This window comes from Lupinus angustifolius, chromosome LG19 (genome assembly GCF_001865875.1).
Source record: "Lupinus angustifolius cultivar Tanjil chromosome LG19, LupAngTanjil_v1.0, whole genome shotgun sequence".
Classification (NCBI taxonomy): Eukaryota; Viridiplantae; Streptophyta; class Magnoliopsida; order Fabales; family Fabaceae; genus Lupinus; species Lupinus angustifolius.
Window position 1 is genome coordinate 29,959 of NC_032027.1, and position 16,188 is coordinate 46,146.

At 34.6% G+C, this 16,188-nt stretch overlaps 2 protein-coding genes across 4 annotated transcripts; both read left to right on the plus strand.

Moving 5' to 3' along the window:
- Positions 290 to 6,061, plus strand: LOC109334696 (mediator of RNA polymerase II transcription subunit 33B-like). Its single transcript, XM_019570599.1, has 12 exons — positions 290 to 438; positions 472 to 751; positions 827 to 1,192; positions 1,280 to 1,572; positions 1,681 to 1,772; positions 2,055 to 2,379; positions 2,663 to 2,873; positions 2,977 to 3,091; positions 3,235 to 3,396; positions 3,609 to 4,275; positions 4,527 to 4,733; positions 4,821 to 6,061. Exons 1-12 carry the CDS (start codon positions 318 to 320, stop codon positions 5,948 to 5,950), a joined length of 3,969 nt encoding a protein of 1,322 aa, XP_019426144.1. The 5' UTR covers positions 290 to 317; the 3' UTR covers positions 5,951 to 6,061.
- On the plus strand, positions 6,826 to 9,252 carry LOC109334698 (probable glutathione peroxidase 4). Of its 3 annotated transcripts, XR_002106134.1 has the most exons (7): positions 6,826 to 6,955; positions 7,056 to 7,132; positions 7,246 to 7,307; positions 7,475 to 7,593; positions 8,246 to 8,413; positions 8,725 to 8,815; positions 9,123 to 9,252. XR_002106134.1 is itself a non-coding variant. In XM_019570601.1 (6 exons), exons 1-6 carry the CDS (start codon positions 6,902 to 6,904, stop codon positions 8,755 to 8,757), a joined length of 513 nt encoding a protein of 170 aa, XP_019426146.1. In that variant the 5' UTR covers positions 6,826 to 6,901; the 3' UTR covers positions 8,758 to 9,100. The 3 variants fall into 3 exon arrangements, 2 of the variants coding, with proteins under 2 accessions (XP_019426146.1, XP_019426145.1); XM_019570601.1 differs by lacking the exon at positions 9,123 to 9,252 and having other exon boundaries at positions 8,725 to 9,100; XM_019570600.1 differs by lacking the exon at positions 9,123 to 9,252 and having other exon boundaries at positions 8,246 to 8,384; positions 8,725 to 9,096.

Genomic DNA, 16,188 nt, shown 5'->3' on the forward strand with positions numbered 1-16,188 from the left:
GGAATATTTCTTAACATATATTGATATTCCTTCCTAATATTATATTTGTGTAATTACTATAGTAATTGAAAATAAATTATTTCTTAAATCATATATAGTAAAAAAATAATTGTGAAAGATACTTGACAAATTATAATTTTTATATTTAACATATAATAATTGATGTAATCTCTAATATAATAATAAAATAATAAAAAATGGTGAAATAGTTTAAGCACATAGGAGAATATCATAGTTTATTAACTATTGTTGGTGTATACTACATATAATTCGATTTTCATGCAGAAGAGAAGGATGAAAGAGAGTGGTAGTGATTGATGGGGCGGTGGTCGGAGAAGGAAACAGTGTGGGAAATGGTGTTGCATAAAACTAAGAAGGCTACGAATGCAGAGACGTGGGGGAATGAGTTGATCTCCATTCTAGTTCATAATCACTCTTCTTCTTCTTCTTCTTCTTCTTCTTCTTCTTCATCACCTCTCTCTCTTCCTTCATTAGAACTCACACACTTATTACTCTCTTCTTCATTACTTCATTCCTCACTCTCATGGAAGCTTCTTGATAAAGCCCTTTCTCTTAATCTCATTTCTCCATTCCTTCTCATCTCTCTTCTCTCCAAACGTCATGATCTCTTTCCATCCAGACATCTTCATCCTCCTTCTTATACTCTTTACATGCACCTCCTCAACCGTTATCTCTTTTCTCCTTCCCAACAACACCTTCTCTCTCTTATCCATTCTCCTCATTATCATATGTGAGTCTCTATCAATTATTTATCATTCATCATTCATCCTTATTATTATTATTAATTCAAAATATCATTTTACAGGGTTATGAAATCAATTGATCATGTTCTTCATCTTTCCCATAACGAGCCTGAGCCTGAGCCTGAGGCTGCTGAGGCTGAGGCGGGAGTTGTTCTTGTCCAATTTCTCTTTTCAATTCTATCGCAGTTACTCGAAGCAACATTACACGATGAAGGCTTACTCAATCATCATCATATGGATCATATGGATATGGATAACAATAATAATAATATTATTATTACTGAGGAGAAGGAAGAGAAGGATGACAACAAAACGGAAAACACAGAAGAGTCACACAGAGCAAATACAGCAATGGCTATTGAGATCATTGCTCACTTTTTACAAAACAAAATTACTTCAAAAATACTTTCCTTACATCATCGAAACATGTATGTAACTACTTAATTACTATCACTTACATCTAAATGCAGTTGAAGTGAATCTCATCTTATCTCAATTCTTTGTATGTAATGCAGGCCATCCAAATGGGGATCTTTCATTCAACAACTACAAATCCTTGCATCAAAGTCTTTAGTCTTGAGGAACTTGAAACATATTACTCCAGAGGCTCTTTTGCTCTCCACACAAAATATCATATCTCATGAATCTAGACCACCAAAATCTAAGCTGGACTCTAATGGACTCATTGCTGCTGGTCAATCATATGGAGATCCTTGCTCTTCACTCTGGCTTCCTTTCGATATTATCCTTGAAGAGGCTATGGCCCCCGGCCAAGTCTCAGCATTTAGCGCTGTTGATATTCTTGCTGGTATCATTTTATTCAACATTTTCCAAGGAATTGCAATGTGCTTTGTAATGGATAACATTTTTCTTCTTCTCAAATCACTACTATTAATTTATATACTTATTATTGCAGGTTTGGTGAAGTCTTTACATGCAGTTAATGGCAGTACATGGCACAATGCGTTTTTGGCTTTATGGGTTGCAGCACTGCGATTGGTTCTAAGGGTAAGAATTTGTCATACAAAATGGATTGTTGTGCTAATAACTTGTACTGGAAAAGTTGCTTGATGACTTTATTCTTTTGTATCAATCATCATCAAAGAATGACCATGCTGAATGTCAATTACCTTCTACTTAGTCCGGGTTGGCACCCGGCAATTTTACATTTAATCAACTAGTTGGTTCTTTATAAATAAATAAAAAATCTAATGAAACTGGAAATTGCATGGAATTGGATTCTGCATAATCTTCATACAATGATACTTACACTTCCCCTTGTTATTTTAGGGGAGGGATTCAAATGAAGCTCCATTTTGTATAGATACTCGCTTGTGTATGCTATTGTGCATTACAGTCCTCGCAGTCACTAAAGTTATTGACGAAGAGGAAGGTGAGCTGATTGAAGAAGCTGAGCATAGTCGTACAAATCAAAGGAGAGATAAGCAGCGCCGTAGGGAAATGGTCACCAGCTTACAACTTTTGGGTGATTATGAGTGCTTACTGGCTCCACCTCAATCTGTTGTTTTGGAAGCCAATCAAGCTGCTGCTAAGGCTATTATGTTCTTATCGGGAAACCCTGTTTGTAACATCAATGACTTGCCCATGAAATGTTGTGAGTGGTTTTTATTTTTTTGCGGTAATATGAATCTGTATACATTTCCTTTTTATTGGCACGTATAAACTGAGTCAGAGCAAGTATGTTAAAATAATTCACGGGGTCTATGGTAAGAGACAAAGTCTGAAGAGGGAGTCTAGAGCTACAACAGTTAACATTTTTGAGGAAGTTCCCATGAACGAATAACATACGTGCCCTCCAAGTCCTTTCCTATGTATGTTTTGGGACCATATTTCTATGTCTATGATGCAAGAGTGACAATATTGTGTTTTCTTTGCAGCTGGTAACTTCCGACATCTAATTGTTGAGGCTTGCATTGCAAGAAATTTACTTGATACATCAGCTTATACTTGGCCTGGCTATGTGAATGCATGCAACAATCAAATTCCTTGTAGCATTTCTAGCCAGGTGCCAGGATGGTCTTCATTGATGAAGGGATTGCAGTTAACTCCTGAATTGGTTAATGTGTTAGTTTCAACTCCAGCTTCCAGGTATGCTACTCACTCATATCAATCTGGGTAATATTAGATGCTCTTTTTATAAATTTACCAGTTCTCTCAGAAACTGAAATTAAGCTCATGGTTTTGATGGAAGCTTAGCAGAGATTGAGAAAATATATGAAATTGCAATAAAGGGTTCAGATGAAGAGAAAATATATGCTGCTACCATTCTGTGTGGGTCATCTCTAGTACGTGGATGGAATGTACAGGTAATCATGACACCAATTCATTTGGCTTTCTGATTTTACCAGAATGACTACTATGCTTTTCTTGCATAGTTCTGAATCCTCTTTGTTGTGTCTCCTGATATATTCTTTCATTTTAGATTCACAATGATTATCTTTGTTTGCAGGAGCACACCGTGCTTTTTATCATAAAACTGCTCTCACCTACAGTTCCTCCAAATTACTCTGGGACTAAAAGCCATCTAATCAGCCAAGCTCCACTTTTAAATGTTCTTCTAGTTGGAATTTCGTCTTCAGACTGTATTCATATTTTCTCTCTACATGGTTTGGTATGTTCTGTTTTAGTAATCCTTCTATTCTGACTAAAAAAATGTAACTGCCAACTATTTTTTGAAGTACAATTTTTGTAAGGTGTTTGTTTTTATATCCTAGGAAGGTGCTATCATTAATTCTGGGAAGGGGAGTTCTGGCAGAGAACTTGCAGATATTACATGAGACTTGTTTGCTGATATATGTTGTGATTTTGCCATTTTACTTTCAGGTTCCATTACTTGCGGGAGGGCTAATGCTAATATGTGAGGTTTTTGGATCATGTGTTTCTGATGCTTCGCAGACTCTTGCAACTGGAGAAGAACTCTCTTACCTTGAGGTGTTTTCTAATGCATTTACTCTTTTGCTGAGGTTCTGGCGGTTTGATCTTCCGTCACATGAACATTTGAGGAGGGATGGAGGTCCACCATTTGGGTCACTGATTTGTCCCGAATACCTTTTAACAGTTCGGAACAGTAAATTGGAATCTTGTGGAAGATCCGCAAAGGATAAATTAAAGATTAAACGACAGTCAAAAATTATAAGTTTTTCTAAGGAATCTGTATTTATGCATTCCTTTCCAAAATTAAACTTTTGGTATCGCCAACATCAAGAGTGCATTGCTTCAATACGCTCTGGCCTTGTACCAGGAGGGCCAGTTCATCAGATTGTTGATGCTCTATTAAACATAATGTTCAGGAAGATAAACAAAGGTGCTGAGCCTTTGACATCTATGCCTTTAGGAAGCAGCAGCTCATCCGGGTCTGACATGGATGATGACGCCTTAGTGAAACTAAAAGTGCCTGCCTGGGATATCCTCAATGTTATTCCCTTTGTGCTGGATGCTTCGCTAACAGCTTGTGCTCATGGAAGACTCTCCACCCGTCAACTGGCTACAGGTTTGTCATGTTCTCTATTTGCCATCAAAATTTTAACTTCAATTTATTATGTATGATATCCAGGCAGGATTATAATGAGAATGTCTGAATATGTAGACTGATGATATCAAGGTTTAGTAAGACATGTGACTCTTGAAATTAAGCTGGTGACTAGTTTGTGAAATTAACACTGGATTGCTACTGATGATTCTTCCTGTCTTTTGTTTAGGTTTTCACTATGTAAATTGATTTCGGTGTGCTTTTTATCTCAGGTCTCAAAGCTCTAGCCGATTTTCTTCCAGCATCTTTGGTTACCATTGCAAGCTACTTTTCAGCTGAGGTAACACGGGGAGTATGGAAGCCAGCTTTTATGAATGGAACTGATTGGCCTAGCCCTGCTGCAAATTTATCCCTTGTTGAGCAACAGATAAAGAAAATTCTAGCAGCCACAGGTGTTGATGTTCCGAGCCTTGTTGTAGGTAATTCACAGATGATTTAGTATTAATGTATGTGAAAACTAAATGTTCATTTAATAATCATTGTATTGACACTATATTTGCAAGCAGATGGGGACTCTCCAGCTACACTCCCTTTGCCTTTAGCAGCTTTTGTAAGCCTCACAATTACATATAAACTGGACAAAGCCTCTGAACGATTACTTAAACTGATTTCCCCAGCTATGAGTGCCCTTGCTTCTAGTTGCCCTTGGCCCTGCATGCCTATTGTAACTTCTTTGTGGGTCCAGAAGGTGAAGCGTTGGAGTAACTACCTTGTGTTCCTTACTTCCGGAACTGTGTTCCACCACAACAGGGATGCTGTAGTTCAACTACTAAGAAGTTGCTTCACATCCACCCTTGGGCTAGGATCTGCCTCTGCCAGTATTTATAATAATAGTGGTGTTAGTGCCCTCCTTGGTCATGGATTTGGTTGCAAAACACCTGGTGGGGTCTCTCCAGTCGCTCCAGGGATTCTTTACTTAAAAGTTTACCGGTCAATTGGAGATATCTCCTTCTTGACTGAAGAAATATTGTCTATTCTAATGCTTTCAGTTAGAGATATAGCAAGTAGTGAGTTACCCAAGGCCAAAGGGGATGTAAAGAAAACTAAGCATGGTATGAAGAATGGACAAGTTTCTCTTGCAAGATCCATGCAACATGTGAAGCATGCTGCTATACTTGGGGCTTCATTACTTTGGATATCTGGTGGACCAAAGTTGGTTCAATCATTGATGAAAGAGACTTTGCCTTCCTGGTTATTATCAACTAATATGTTGGAGATGGATGGTGGAGAATCAGGAGTTTTGGTTGCTATGCATAGAGGTTATGCACTAGCATACTTTGCTATACTTAGTGGGACATTTGCATGGGGCATTGACAATTCTTTTATATGTTCGAAACGAAGGGCAAAGGTTCTTAGTAGGCATGTGAAATTTCTAGCAAGCACCCTGGACAAGGAGATATCACTTCGTTGTCATTGTGCTACTTGGAGAGCTTATGTGACAGGTTTTGTGAGCTTGATGGTGGCTTGCACTCCATTGTGGGTCCCTGAAGTGGATGCTGATATATTGAAGAGACTTAGTAGGGGATTAATAAGGTTGAATGAATATGAGTTGGCTTTTCGCCTTTTGGAAATTGGAAGGATAGCTGTCATGGGTGCAGCAGCTGAATTGATAATTGAACTTCAACACACATTTTAAATCTGTTACAACTAGGAACTACTATATTCATTTCTTAAACCTTTTTTTTCTCTCTGTGTAAGGGATGAAGATATCCCATTCAAAAAAGGATTATCATATTAGATACATCTTTTCACTTTATTCAAAAAAGGATTATCATAAACTTAAGGTTACATTTTTCAAAAACTATATATATATATTATATATATATATATAATAATGGGTTATTTACTTTTTGATTTTTCAATATATCTCTTATGACATATTTTAATTTATTAGAAAAATAAGCTAATTAGCCATGGACCAACAACTAAAATGAGACAAAGTAAAGTAAAGCCTAATTAAGGCCAACTCTTTATGGGCCACTTCTCTCTATGCCAGTATATGTACATAAAAATTAACTACAACTTATGGACATAAAATATATATGTATATGGATTAGAGATATTCCTGCTTTGACATAAAACATTAGCACAGCTTGCTAGAACTCTAAAACTACAACAATCCTGTGCCATATGATTAGAAAACCATAGTTAAGATAATAGGAAGCTCTAGAATTAATTGTTATGATTGTTTTTAAGCATGTTAGGAAAAGAGGGGAATTGCTAAGATTCTGGATTTTTGGTTAACATGTTAAGTTAAAATGCTGATTTTTGTGTAGTTTTTATCAATGTTAATGATGGAAAGTGTTAAACACATAAGGAAAATCTAATACAGAAAACTAATCTACTAAATTAAGTATGAAATTGAGTTTGTTATTCTAGATTAGTAACAGGAGTCCTGAGATCCCTCACGTCCAAGTCCAACTCATATTGCCCAACCACAAATTCAACAAATAATCAAATTAGAAAAAAATTAGAGTTAGGGTAGTCTGTACAATGGGTTGAGTCTAAAATTAGAAAACAAGAGTGAGAAAATAGGATCAAACAAGAGTGAGAAAATAGGCTTCACATCTTCAGAAGAAGAAGAAAAATGGGTGCTTCACAATCAATCTCAACTCAATCCATTCATGAATTCACTGTCAAGGTACACACTTTTCTCTAACCCTCAACAACACAAAAAAATTCCCATTTTCTATTGGTTGATTATGGATATCAATAACAAATTGATAATGGTTTTGGCACAGGATGCAAAGGACAAAGACGTTAGCCTCAAGACCTATGAGGGGAAAGTTCTCCTTGTTGTTAATGTTGCTTCAAAATGGTACCGTTTTCCCTTTTTGCTCATGTTTACAATAAATATTCAATTTTTCTTTATCCTTTTCTTGGAATTGTTCATGGGTTAGCTAATTAAATTAACGGGGTTTCAAAGTACAGTGGATTTACGAATTCCAATTACACCCAATTAACTGAGCTTTACAGCAAATACAAGGACAGAGGTATGTTTTTGAGCACTTGTTGAATGTCCCTCTTCAAATGTAAATTTGTGTTCTTTGAATGTCCCTCTTCAAATGTAAATTTGTGTTCTTTGAATGTCCCTCTTCATGTTAATCTTAAAAAAGATCATCACACTTTAGATTTATTTATTTTTGTTGGCTGATTTCAGGTTTTGAAATATTGGCATTTCCGTGCAATCAGTTTTTGAAGCAAGAGCCTGGGAGTAGCCAACAGGCACATGAATTTGCCTGTACCAGATACAAGGCCGAGTATCCCATTTTTGGAAAGGTATACTTATCGGTTGTTTCTGTATGGTATCTGAATCCTTCACTGGTTACTTTTCTCTGTGAATTGCTCTTTCCTGGATGCATTCCTTCTTATATGTTTAACTGTTTTTAAGATGAGCTTGTTTCTGTTTGTTGGTCAGAAACTACTTTGTTCTCCTTTTTAGCATCATTTATTTTCTTTCATGTTTAATATAAAAGAAGGAGGAGGAGCTTTTTATTTGTGAACTGCGAGCAACAACAATTAGTCTAAATCTTTTGCAAGTTAACATTGATACCAAAACAATTACAAAGAAAAAGGCAATTATTGGAAACCAAGGTTCTTATTGATAGAATGGATAAGAGAGGAAAAAATGTTCTTGTGTTGTCATCTAGCCATGCAAAGTATTTAAGAGAAGAGAACTGGAAAGCATGTTAGGGGTGTCCAACTATAATATGTCCTGTATCAACATGTTCATGTTTATCTGTACAAATGATGATTTAGGAATACTAATCTAGACACATTTGTTTTTTCTTGACTTGTAACTAAGCGAGGTGTGCGGTGTGCCTATGTCTCTGCTGTATTACTAAATATGGCTGTATTATCAATTAATCTCCACTCTATTTTAGCATTGAGTTGTGTCAATCATATTGATTCAATTCATTTTTCTCTTCAGATACATGTCAATGGGCAAGATGCAGCACCTGTCTACAAATTTCTTAAAGCACAAAAACCTGGATTTCTGGGGTCTAGTATAAAGTGGAATTTCACCAAGTTTTTGATTGACAAGGAAGGGTATGTCATCCAGCGTTTCGGTACTATCACCCCACCATTGGCCATCGAAGTACTTCTCTCTCTCTATATATATGTGTAGGTTGTTCATTCACGTATGTCCTTGTCTCTTGGTATGTAACTAGAGGCCTAGTATGGACATGAAATCAATATTTTAAATTGCGGTTGTGGTCACATTGTTATTATTGTGATTGCGGTTATTGCGACCGTTGCGGTGTGATGCAGTCCGAAGCGACTTGATACGGTCCCATTGTGGTGTGATGCGGTTGTTGTATCACAACTGCAATATTGTGGTCGCATCATGTGATGCGGTCCATAATTTGAATCATTACATGACAAGTTGTTTTGTTGTTGTCTTTACAGAAAGACATCAAGAAGGCTCTCGGGGAGGCTTGAAAGACTACTACAATGAAAGACCACTTCAGATTATTGAAACATACAGAATGTATATTTGGTAGATGTTTCCTGTAGTGGTTATTTATACTAATTTCATGTCTAGGATTTTATTTCATATTTAATGTCTATAGATGTAAGGATTAAGAGTAGAGTGAAGAGAAAATGTCAAGATAGAGTTCTAAGAATCAAGTGATGGAAATTGAAAGATGGAGAATGAAGGAGGTTCCCAACAAAGGCTTTTGGAGTAAGAATTTTGGGAAATACAAAGACGTGCTAACTATACATGGGATAAGATGACGATAAGAATTATGAAAATAGCAAAAGAGGATGATACAAGGTAATAGTAAACAAAACTTCATGTTTAGATCTTGGTAGAAGAACATTCAACAAATAGTAATTCAGTAGATGGATGTTGCCTATCCTACAGAATGATACAAGGTAAATAAATAACCATTAACCAAGTAGAAGCGGAGCAAAGAAGATCCTTACACAGTAGAAGTGGTCCAAGTGGATGACAAGTGTCTCTCTCCATTGCTTTGGTTAACAAGGGTTCTAACTTCATGGGTGAAGTGGTGGTTTGAGTAAGAATAAAAATCAATTCAAATACAAAAGATAATTACATAAATTATTGGTTTTAATCGAATAAATGACTAGTTAATTAATTAACAGAAAGTTTGAGCTAATCGATTAATAGAAGGCTTAATTGATTAACCTTGTTGGTTTTCTTGAAAGTCTTCTGTTCTTAATACAACAAGAAAACAATGATTAATTTGATTAATATGCACTTAAACAGATCAATGAAAGTGATTAATTATGCAAATACACATATACAATAATCTTGATATGAATATAATCAAATATAATGAAATACGATAATAATTGCGTGAAAGTAAAAGTGTAGAGAAAGAGAGAAAGTGATACGATTGATTTATCCTGGTTTGATTACCAACCATTGCAATCTACATCCAGTCATCCCCTTCTAATTTGGAAGATTTGCTTTTACTAAGGAGAAGTTGAATGTCTTTTACAAACACTTCTTCTACCGAGAAACTCTTGGACATAACTTCTAATGGATTCCACACCACTTCTAACCGAGTATACCCAAAGAGACCTCTTCTTGGACCTAACCTCTAGCCTAGGATTTCTCCCTAAATTCATATCTTATTCCAAGGTTATGCCTCGCACCCCAAGAGACGAATTTACAACTCGATCAGTAAATGTGTACAAATTTTTTTGCACCTATAATGTGCTAATCATACACTAAATTCGAAACCAATAATCTTGTGATGAATCTTACAATCTCAGATATGAAAATGAAATGATTATGAGATGCAAAGGAAAATCTTTGAAAACGACGAATGCTTGAAAACAAAATGTCTTTAAAGATTCATAAAATTCTCTCTTTTCTTGTAAAAGTTTCTAGCGCACTTTTCAGAAATCTCTCTTAAAAATTCATAGTGTATTCTTGTGTATCAAACTTGAATTCTTCACTTTTTTCCCATGAAAAGGGTAGTTAAAATACCATTATGTTTCAAACTATTTTATGTTGAGTTGATCGATTATGTAGACACTTAATCAATTAACGTTTCTTTAAAACATTCAAGATCCCAAAATTGAAACTAATTTACTCAATTAACGTGTTTTTCATTTGCAAAGATTTAATCAATTAACTAAAGTCTTAATCGATTAACCGTTTTCTGAAAAAAATACTTAGCTAATAATTCATGAACATCTAACATGATTAACTAATGCATGATTTTGAAATAATATAAGTTCAACTTAGTTTAATGCATCAAAACCATATATGTATGTTAATGCACCTCCTATATGAATGAAAATCTCATATGCATTATGTTCATCAGTTCAATATGTGAGATTTATCATTAGGTTCATCCAACTTAGACTATACTTATTCAAAGCATCTTAGGGGCTAAATAAAATAAAAAATTTACTCTTTAACTTTGTTGATCCCCTTGAAGCTTGAACTTGAGTCTTCATGTTGTTGTAGTTAATTTACCATTGTCCATAGTCATTATCCATCTTTAAGCTTTATCTTCATAAAAATCATGTCATTGCACACTTGCATTCACAAATGGTTTGATAAATATGTATATATATGCAACTTATGAGGAAGATGAAATAGGAAGAAGATGAATTGTGCCATTCTAAACTCTTTCTCGAACAACATGATAATCTATCTCTATATGCTTGGTCCTTTCAAGAAAAACTAGATTTGCTGCTATATAGAGTGTTGATTGGTTGTTACAATATATGCTAATAGGTGTTGGGTGTGAGATGCCAAGTATTTGAGCAGAAAGATGAGCCATTTAGCTTCACAAGAAGCCATGACAAGTGTTCTATACTATGCTTCTATAGAGAATTTTGATACTGTATTTTGCTTTTTAATTTTCCATGAGACTAGTAAAGATCCCAAGTAAAAACACCATCATATAATTGATTGCGAGTGTCTAAACATGCCCCCAATATGAATAAGAGGATCCTTTTATTGTGGTAGTATTAGAACTTCGAAAAAAAAAATCCTAAACCATGTGAGTTTTTGAGGACTCTGTTGGCTCCACATTGATAAAGGTGAGTAGGAGAGGCAAAATATTAGCTAAGAATGCTGACAGAAAAACAAATGTATGGACGAGTATGAATGAGGTACAAGAGTTTGCCCAATAGCTATAAGATGTGCCATTAGGGAGCACTTCTCCTAAATGTGTATGAAGTTTTGTGTTGTAATCCATTGGTGTGCAAGAAGATTTAGATCCTGCAAAAATAGTTTCTCGCAGAAGGTCTAGTGTATATTTCCTTTGATACGGTGCAATCTCCTATGACAGAATTTTAAATTCCCAAGATCCTTGATGTTGAATTATTTATCCAAAAGGAGTATGGTGCATGTAATTTCATCAAGGTTGTCACTAGCCAAAATTAAGTCATTAACATAGACTAGAATGGTTGTGAAACATGATGAATATGCTTTGATGAATAGTGAATAATGTGAATGTGATTTCTTGTAACTAGATTAAAGCAAAGTAGTTGTCAATTTTTCATGTCATTGTTTATTAGCTTGTTTGAGTTCATATATAGATTTTTGCAATTTACATACTAATTCAAAGTTAGAGACTCGTACGCTAGGTGGAACCTTCATGTAGACTTCTTCCTTTAGGTTCTCATGTAAGAAATTTGTGTTCACATCCATTTAATGTAGATGTCAGTTGAAAGTTACAACAAGAGAAATAAAAACTCTGATTGTTGTCATTTTAATTATAGGGCTGAAAATATCTAGATGGTCAATGCATTTGGTTTGTGTGTATTATTTTGCAACCAATCGTGCCATGTATCTCTCAATGGTACCATATGTCTTGTGTTTGATTTTATAGACCCATTTGCAGCCTTTTGTGATCTTTCTATGAGGAATAGGCATCAGAATACAGGCTTTGCTTTTGGCTAGTAGAAGGTCGATAGTGAGAATTTGCTGGGAGATTGGCTGGTGCAACAGACTTAACGACATGGGTATAATAAGAGAAAAGATCAAAGTGTGTGATGGGCAAGATAGGCGGTAAGTCTAGGTTTTCATGATTAATATATGTCATTAGTTGTTAATATTAGTGATCATCTATGGATCAAAAAAATCTCTTTGGTTTTATATAGTAATATAACTAAAAGATGAGATTGAATATGTTTAAGGTTTATAATGGTTTATATTTTGAGCTCATAAAGTCTAACACATTTGCAAAATTACATATGTGACTAGTAAAAACTTGTTAGAGTGATATAATTCAAATAAAATTTATGACTATGAATATAATTGTTATGAAAATTGTTGTGTAAATAATAAATTTCTTACTTCTATTCTTTTTATGGGAAAAATTAGAAGTAAGAAAACTATTGATAGTCGTGACTCTTCATGAAAGATGGTGACTTTAAAGAGACGTCATTCTTCATGAAAGAACATGAACTCCTTATAAATAAGGGTTATGGTCTTCAACTGTAGATAACATGAGACATAAGAGAACCAACTCTATTCTTTTCATTACATTAGAAAAGGAACTAAGATTAAAGATGATCTACGTTTAGAAGACCAAAGAATATACATGTTCTACTATAGACATTTACATACATATTTTCTATAACTATATTAAGGTACGCTTCCATTATATATATCTATTTTTCTTGATAATTTGACATGAAAGATATGATCTATATGATAATATTATGGTTCATGATCTTTAGTATTCATCAACCTTCAGTATCTATCCATTATCCTTAAGCAAATCTCCCGTTAAAGTTAATGTTTTTCCAACAGGAATATCACCCAATGTAATTCACCCAATCTAACTATACACATATTTTGTTGAAGTTAACTAGGCATGAAACAATTGTTCTATTTCCTTCCTTAATTATTATTATTGTTATAATTTAATAGTAGAGGTGGAGCATGAATGGGTACTTTAGAAGAAGAAGAAAATGGAGAATGGGGTATATTATATTATTATGGCTGTAGATGTAAAATAAAGATGGGAAATATTATGTTAATGAATAATAATTGATTAGAATTTGAAGTATTTGATATAGATGTTGAGAGGGAATTTGTTTTGTTATTTTGGGTGAATAATAATAGTAGTGGCATGATAAGATAGATCTGTAGTGGAATAAGGAATATGAGATTGGGAAGTAGTGGTAGTTGCTAATTCTCTACCATCCATTCTATTTCAGTATATCTATTCTCTACCATTCATTCTATTTCACACAATTTATATTCAATAATATCTATCTCTAACACACCCACAACAACTACAAGAAAGAAAGAAAGTGAGAATGGGAAAAAGCAAAGAAGCAGTGATAGTGGTGAGTGCCCTTGCCTTCGCCTGGCTCGCTATTGAGCTTGCTCTCAAACCCTTCCTTCACAGCACCCGATCCAACATCGACCCGACCCAAGACCCTGATGACGTCACCCAACCTTACCCTCCCAAGGAAGAGGAAGGAGAGCTCTAACAAGCTTTTGCTTCCTTTTACATCATACAACTTTTAAGCTTCTCTCCTTCTTTATCCTCTATGTTTTTTTATTTATTGTTTATTTATCCTTGCATATGCTTGGAGCTTTAATATTGTTTGCATTAGAATGTTACCGATGATTAAGTCATGTAGTATTCGCTTGTAATTTTCATATAATTTCCTTATATCTTCCCTCTCATTGGTTATCAATGTTGTTAAATGTTAATAACATCTATAAAAAAAAGAAATAATGTTCATATTATTATTACCAAGTGTTTGGAAGAAAGAACAATCTTTTTATAACATCCAACTCTACTGTGATCTAAACAAAAAGGGGGATGTGTTATACATATTTGCAACACAAACATATTACAATGACCTAGGAGGATAAATATTTATTAATACTGGACATTTGATTTAAAAATAAATAAATGATTCTTCAAGAAATATTTGCAGCATCATTACAAGAGATGGGGTGCTATAATGGTGATTAAAATTTTGGTCTACTCTTCTTCTCCGGGATCAAGTGAACAAGAGAATTGGTGTTGGGTAGAAGTCTGTGTTTCTTTATTTTTTTGTGATCATCAGCACCATCCTCTTGAACAATCGTTGGTGGTGGAGATGAGAGTTCTTCAATAACATGATCATAGGATTCATATAAATTTTGTGACGCAAGTTGGTGATACTCCACAAGCTGGTGGTTAAGGCATTGATTTTCTCTTAAAAGCTTTGTATTTTCATTTGCCACTCGACTTTTCTACAACAAGTGCCTCTAGCTGAACCCTAACATGCATCCACCATGCTCCACAACATGATTTTTTTCAATGTCATATCAGTAAGCTTGTAAAAAAAACATACGGAAATAAAGGATATATAACTTTTTTTTTATTTAAAAAAAGTTGATGTACAAGAGCTTAATTAATTTACTCGATGTTCTCCTTACCAGGTCATCTTCCTCAGGCCTCACTCCTTTTCCTTTATTGTCCTATTCAAGCAGACCACATCTTTCTTGCATAAAGCATAGATCTAACTTGATAGACTTCAATTCTCTGGGAAGTGAAGCTCCTTTTGTTGCCATTGAAACTGCAAGCTGGAAAGTGCAACAAAAAGTGTAGGAAAAATATCTTACTCATGATGTTAATCCTATACAAATCTCACCCCGAAACTTCATCTCCAAACTGCACTTACCACAATCTCGTATACTTACAAGAACACCTCTTCTAAGACTGTTTCCCTTTTCACCATATTGTGGTGAAAATGTATACAACAAATTTTATATAATTTGAAAGAATGAATTCTAGGGTTTAGTTTGCAAAAAAAAACATATAACACTTACAAACTTTATTGCTAATCACTAAGAGTAACACAAATGCTCAAGTATTTTAAATGCATAAAACTTGGAAGAAAACACTTGACAACAACTTTCAGAAAGTCGTTCACAAGTTGCTTGCAAAAGTGTATGAAAATTTTAAGTGATTGTTGTGTAAAAGTTCTATAAATTGTGTATAAGAATCTGAATGTTTAGGCGTCTTTAAATAGGTTTTCAATCAGTCATGATACCCTTACATGAAGGTAGAATTAGTTGGAGTGACATCCATTCTTTTTTAGTGAACCTCTTTTAGATTGAATTTCGAAATCTGGTGTAACAACTCTCAGTATTCAATTACTTTCATGGGTAACCGATTACCCAAATTTTCTGCCCAATTGAGTAACCAATTACTCTCATGAATAATTGGTTACTCTATGTAAAATATGCTTGGTAACCTGTTACTCAATTTTGGTAAACACATATAAAGTCCTAGTAACCATTACTTGGTTCTAGGGGTGAGTAGGACCTAGCCCTACCTACTCACTCGGTACGGCCCGATCATGATTGGACCCGGATAGGGTTGGATCTCATCAGGTCTAGGACCGAGTTCTGGTTCAAAGATTAGACTCGTTCAATATTTAGGGTCGGGTAGGGAATAAATATGACTCGTCTCATGGTCACTCACTCATCATGTTTGTATGTATCTCTATTCAAATGTTTATAGAGTAATGTCACTTTTTTGGTAAAAAATATCATTGATTCTCTAATTTTTTCATCATATATACATGATTAATAATATATATATATACATATATCATTTTATATGTCAAATTCATAATAATAAATAATATTGAAAATGTTTTATCTAAAATGAGTATGCACTATATTTAATCGGGTCTATGGTCGGGTTCTGATTTAAATGTGGACCTGGTCAATATTTAGGATCGGTTAGCTTCGTGACTAGGGTCGGGCTCTGATTCAAAAAAATGACCCAACTAACATTTTACGGCCCGATAAGGACAAACCTTAATCCATTCCAACCCGGTCGATGCTCACCCCTACTTGGTTCTAATAACACATTACTTGGTTCCAATAACCCATTACATGGTTCCAATAACTCATTA